General features: G+C 49.0%; 1 protein-coding gene across 6 annotated transcripts in view; it reads right to left on the reverse strand.

Annotated features, from left to right (window-relative positions):
* The window catches only part of BPTF (bromodomain PHD finger transcription factor), a 108,594-nt gene extending 103,842 nt beyond the window's left edge, over positions 1-4,752 (reverse strand). For all 6 annotated transcript variants that reach the window (XM_068263076.1, XM_068263079.1, XM_068263077.1 and 3 more), the window contains exon 1: positions 4,223-4,752. In XM_068263076.1, the coding sequence (XP_068119177.1) occupies positions 4,223-4,637 (415 nt within the window). In that variant the 5' untranslated portion in view covers positions 4,638-4,752. The remainder of the gene's footprint in view (positions 1-4,222) is intronic.
* Between the last annotated feature and the right edge of the window lie 1,248 nt (positions 4,753-6,000).

Genomic DNA, 6,000 nt, shown 5'->3' on the forward strand with positions numbered 1-6,000 from the left:
AAAAGCCACTAAAGCATTCATGCAGAGGAACAAGAACAACGTTCTGGAATGGCCATCTCAGTCCCCAGACCTGAATTAAATTGAAAATCTGTGGTGTGTGAGTTAACGAGAGCTGTCCATGCTCGGAAGCCATCAAACCTGAATGTACTAGAGATGTTTTGTGAAGAGGAATGGTCCAAAATACCTTCAACCAGAAACCAGACTCTCATTGGAACTTACAGGAAGTGTTTAGAGGCTGTAATTTCTGCAAAAGGAGGATCTACTAAATATTGATTTCATTTCTTTTTTGTGGTGCCCAAATCTATGCACCTGTCTAAGTTTGTTTAACCTCCTTGCCGGACTAAAAAATCCGGCAAGGAGGCAGCGCCGCACTTTTTTTTTTATTTATTTATTTTTTTAAATCATGTAGCGAGCCCAGGGCTCGCTACATGATAGCCGCTAAGCGGCGGCATCCGAAAACCCACTCCGATCGCCTTCGGCGATCAGAGTATGCAGGGAATCCCGTTGAGAACGGGATTTCCTGCAGGGCTTCCCCGGTCGCCATGGCGACCGGGCGGCGTCGTGACGTCAGAGGGAACTCCGATCCGCCCCTTAGCGCTGCCTGGCACTGATTGGCCAGGCTGCGCAGGGGTCTGGGGCGGGGGGGGGGCGGCTCGGCGCGGCGGGTAGCGGCGAATCGGCGGCGATCGCGACCTACACGCAGCTAGCAAAGTGCTAGCTGCGTGTAGGGAAAAAAAATTATGCAAATCAGCCCAGCGGGGCCTGAGATATCCTCCTGCGCAGGTTACCCCGAGCTGAGCTCGGGATAACCGGCAAGGAGGTTAACTACCTAACGACCGCCTCACGCCAATAGGAGTGACCGCAGTGGCAGCCCCAGGACCACCTAACGCCAATTGGCGTCAAGTCCTGGGGCCGGCTACTGCAGGAGATTGCGCGCGCCACCCCTTGGGAGGCGAAGCTCTGTCTCGCCTTCAGTCTCCCATCGGCGCTTGCCACTTGGGAGACTGTTAGATGGCAAAACAGCCATCTCTTTACTTAGTACAGTGCTGCGATCTAAGGCAGCGCTGTACTGGGGACAGCCGTGTGACAAGGCTGTCCCCTCCATAGGCTGGGGAGTGATTGGCTGTCATAGGCTGAAGCCTATGACAGCTGATCACGCTGATTGGATGGCAGGGGGAGGGAGGGATGGACAGTAACAAAAATTTTTTAAAAGGCATATTTATTAGAAAAATAATAACAAAAGTATTTATTAAAAAACAAACAAACATCTGGGGGGCGATCAGACCCACCGTGGGGAGAAAAGAGTTGTGCGGCCCTGCAGCTTGGCCTTAAACCTGTAGTGGCCTATTAAGCAAAAAATGGCCTGGTCTTTAGGGGGGTTTAGCACTGTAGTCCTCAAGTGGTTCAATTATTGCACACTTTCTGTAAATCCAATAAACTTAATTTCACTTCTCAAATATCACTGTGTGTCTCTCCTATATGATATAGTTAACTGACCTTTATCATAACAACCAATGATTTATATAAGAAATTCATGCCGATTAACAATGTTGCCCAAACCTTCGCACCCCACTGTAATCACAAGACAAGTAGATGGATGGCTTATGAGAATGGGAGCAGTCCTCTAGGGGGCACTCGCATTGCTGCAGCATAGATAATAATGTACAGTACTGCAGTGATACAGGTAGGGGACATGCAGAAGATAGATAGCAATGTAGGAAATGTAAATACAATATACAGAAGGTGCAGTACCAATCACCTGTGAGGAGACATACCCAGGAAAGTGTTTTAGTGACTTGCATGTATGGTGATGTACAATACGGTAGTGATTCAGGCAGGTGCAATAGCCGCTACATTAGTAGGTGGATGAGCAGTGCAGGTGCAGTACTTGGACCCCCCTACAGAGGCCACTCTTGTGCTCAGGTTGGCTGGATAGTGATGTACAGTATAGCAGTGATTCAGGAAGGGACTGTAGTAGCTGGATGGATAATGGTAGGCAATGTTTATACACTAAAGTTGGTGTAGTATCCAGATCCCCTCCAGAGGAGGAACACCCATACTCTAGTTGGCACTGTATGTGCTGCAAAGCTCTGCCTGTTCAGTAAGCCAGCACCTATTCAGTAGGAGACCTCAGGCAAGTCTCCCTAACACTGCTACTGCCTATAGAGCACGTCCTAGTGGCTGCAGCTCTGGCGCTTTGAGTCCGCCGGGAGAAAAGCGTGATATAAGTGTTTGTCTTTGCTTTTGCATGTAAAGTTATATACAGTACAAGTCATACAGACAAGACTTAATACAATAGACAGTAGCTATGACAGTAAATGGATAGTGATGATGGCCAGCTTATGTAGAGGCAGTACCCGTATCTCTAGGTACAGGGTGTCCATGCACCCACAGTGGCAGTTGTAGACAACAATGGACAGATAGTGATGTACAGTATAGTAGTTAAACAGTTGAGGAAGGTAAGCAGTACAGAAATAAACAGAAATAACAATGATCGGCACTGTATGTACACTGCAACAAGTGCTAAATCTGAACTCTGTCCCTCAGCAATGCACACACGTGAGCCCCGGGGTGTAGTGTACCTAATGGATGGATACTGATGTACAGTATGGTAGTCACATAGGAAGGGCCAGCAGGTATTGCAATAGATATGATGGACAATGTATATTACCGGTAAATATTTGTATATAGGACAGATTACAGAACCCTGATCCCTCAGCAGGGGCAGCTGTGTACCTTGAGTGACTCTGTAGTCACTGGATGGATAGTTATGCACAGAATAGCCGTGATACAGACTGGGACAATAAGCGTCATAGTAGTAGATGAATAGATAGTAATGAGGGCAGTGATCATACAGTATAGTGGGTACAGCTGCCAGATTAACCCCCACCCAAAGTGGCACACATCTACCCAGGGGAGGCGCTGTAGTAGCTAGAATAGTGATGTACAGTATATGGGACAACACTGATGCACAGGTTATTGGGGAGATCCATGAGCTGGATGGATAAGGGCTGTGGAGTCCGAGCAATTTTGGGTACCTGGAGTCGGTGGATCCATAAACTGAGGAGTCAGATGATTTTTGTACCCACTCCATAGCAATGCAAGTGATGTGGAGTCGAGTAGACATTCAGGACTAGGAGCAAATTTAGATACGTGGAGTCAGAGTCTGTGGTTTCATAAAATGAGAAGTCTGGTGATTATTGCACCGACTCCACAGGCCTGGGATGAAGTGATGTACAGTATATAGGACAGCACTGATGGACACTATATTTACTCTATATATGGGGGGGGGGGGGTACCCAGGTCTCTCAGTCAGCAGGGGGTGCTCCAGTACCCGGGGGAAGTGCTGTAGTAGCTGGCTGAATAGAGATGTACACTTGTACAGTATATTAGACAGAGCACATGGACAGTATATCTACACACACACAGTATAAAGGGGAGAGGGAAGTACCCAGATCCCTCAGTCAGCAGGGGTCGCTCCAGTACCCAGGGGAAGTGCTGTAGTAGCTGGCTGAACAGAGATGTACACTTATACAGTATATTAGACAGAGCACATGGACAGTATATCTACACACAGTACAAAGGGGAGAGGGAAGTACCCAGATCCCTCAGTCAGCAGGGGGCGCTCCAGTACCCAGGGGAAGTGCTGTAGTAGCTGGATAAATGGTGATATACAGTATACAGGACAGAGCTGATGGACAGTATATATACACACACAGTATAGGGGGGGGAGCTAACGTACCCAGATCCCTGTCAGCAGGGAGCGCTCCAGTACCCAGGGGAGGTGCTGTAGTAGCAGGATGAATAGTTATGCAAAGTATATCAGATAGAGCTGATGGACAGTATATAAACACAGTGTATGGGGGTGGGAGGATTACCCAGATCCCTCAGTCAGCAGGGGGCGCTCCAGTACCTGGAGGAGGTGCTGTAGTGGCTGAATGAATGGTGATGTATAGTATATGGGACAGAGCTGATGGACAGTACATATACATAGGAGGAGGGGGGGGGGATGTACCCATATCTCTCAGTCAGCAGGGGGCGCTCCAGTACCCGGGGTGGGAGCTGTAATAGCTGGATAAACAGTGATGTACAGTAAGGTGGTAATAATGGAAGGGACAGTAGCTAGCACAGCATCAGAGAGTAGGCTCGCAATGCTGGACAGTGGATGTACAGTATGAGAGGGTGCGGTACCCCAAACCACCGGCAGGGGGCGCGCACGTACCTGGGGTGGCGCTGTAGCCACTTGAGTCGCTACAGTAAGTGGCCGCGTCGTCCTCCCGGTAGTCCTCGTCGTTCAGGTCGTCCAGCAGCTGCAGGGGGTCCTCGTACGGCGGCGGCTCCTCCTCTTCTTCCTCCTCGGTCTCCCGGGCGCGCTCCTCCTCCTCGCTGCTGTCATCATAGACGATGCGGGTGGTGCTGGCGGCCCGGCTCCGGCTTCCGCGGCCCCTCCCCCTTCTCCTCTTGCGGGAGGCCGGCGGAGCGATGGCCGGTGGGGGAGAGGGCGCCTTCCTGGACCAGCGGCCGCGGCTGCTTCCCCGCACTCGGGAGCGGAGGCCGGGGGGGCCGGAGAGGGAGGGGGGCTCTACCGCCACAGCCGCCGCCGGCCTCTTGGGAGGCCTTCCCCGCCGCCCCCGCATCCTCTGCCCAGTCACTGCGGACACACACCGAGCGCTTCACTCCCGCCTGGCGGCGCCTCGCTCCGGAGACACCGCGGCCGCCATCTTACCAGACGCTGCCGGACCCAGGCCTCAGTCACGTGACCTGCGCAGCAGCGGCCCCTGGCGGCGGATCTGCTGGAAGTGCAGCAGAGAGGCGCAATGTTGCTCCCTAGCGGCCGAAGCCGGTGTTGTGTGCAGGGGATATCTCAGTATAGTAAAAAGTCTATATAACATTATAACATGTCTGAGATATATATATATTTCACCCCCTGAACTCAACACAAAGGGCACTTGTGGTACCTGCACTGCATTTTGAGACAGTCTGGGACCTATAGACAAGACAATAGATTGTGAGCTCCTCTTAGGCACAGTAAGTGAAAAGACAAAAATACTCCATAATTCCCCATTTACACTTGCAATACGCTGGCGATTTTTGCCAGCGTTTTTGCAGGAGTGATTTTTCTGTGATTTCACATGGGAAAACCACTGAACACTGCGGCGATTTTGCCGCGATCGCGTTTAGCGCTTCTATAGCACTGAAACGCGATCGCCAAGAAATCGCCTGAAAATGGTGCAGGCGACTCATTTGCATTTTCGGCCGATTTGCGGCGATTAGCGCAAATCGCCCAAGTAAGAACAGGCACATAGGGTTTCATTAAATATTAAAAAGCTAGTGTAGTGTGAATGGGTTCCAAAAATAATCACAGGGTTTTAAATGAACATTTTGTCTTTAATTCTCTTCCATATCAATTTCTTCAAGATCATAAGACCGGCATTCAATAACAACGGATTCCAATATCGCACATAGATTGCCTGACACGTGTTTCACGGCCCAAGGCCGCTTCCTCAGAGGCACACCGTATATGTACACATCTATTAAAAAACACAATATATAATATACAAATAGTTACATACCATTGAAGATCTATATGCATGCCAGACTAGAGGACTCAAATACAAAATTCGATCTTACCCAATATGGACCCTCAAAATGTGCCAGTACGTAGTCTAAAAAAGTTTTTAAGAAAATCTTTTTAGTATATACAGTAGCTATACCTATATAGGTATATGTATATATATACATATACACATCCATATCAGGCCACAATAGCCACTACAGACCCTCATCACCATAATAAAGTGCAATACTGCTCAAAAGACCATATGATAAGTCCTCATAGTGCAGACCCATAATCTATACACAGATAGGGATGTATATATATATATATATGTCCCTGAAGTCAAACCTAATAGTGTCCAGAAAGAGAGGATACAAGCCCATCACCACCATAATGACATATGCAGATCAGCACACATATATCTATCTATATATATATATATA

This window comes from Hyperolius riggenbachi, chromosome 12, assembly GCF_040937935.1.
Source record: "Hyperolius riggenbachi isolate aHypRig1 chromosome 12, aHypRig1.pri, whole genome shotgun sequence".
Lineage (NCBI taxonomy): Eukaryota > Metazoa > Chordata > Amphibia > Anura > Hyperoliidae > Hyperolius > Hyperolius riggenbachi.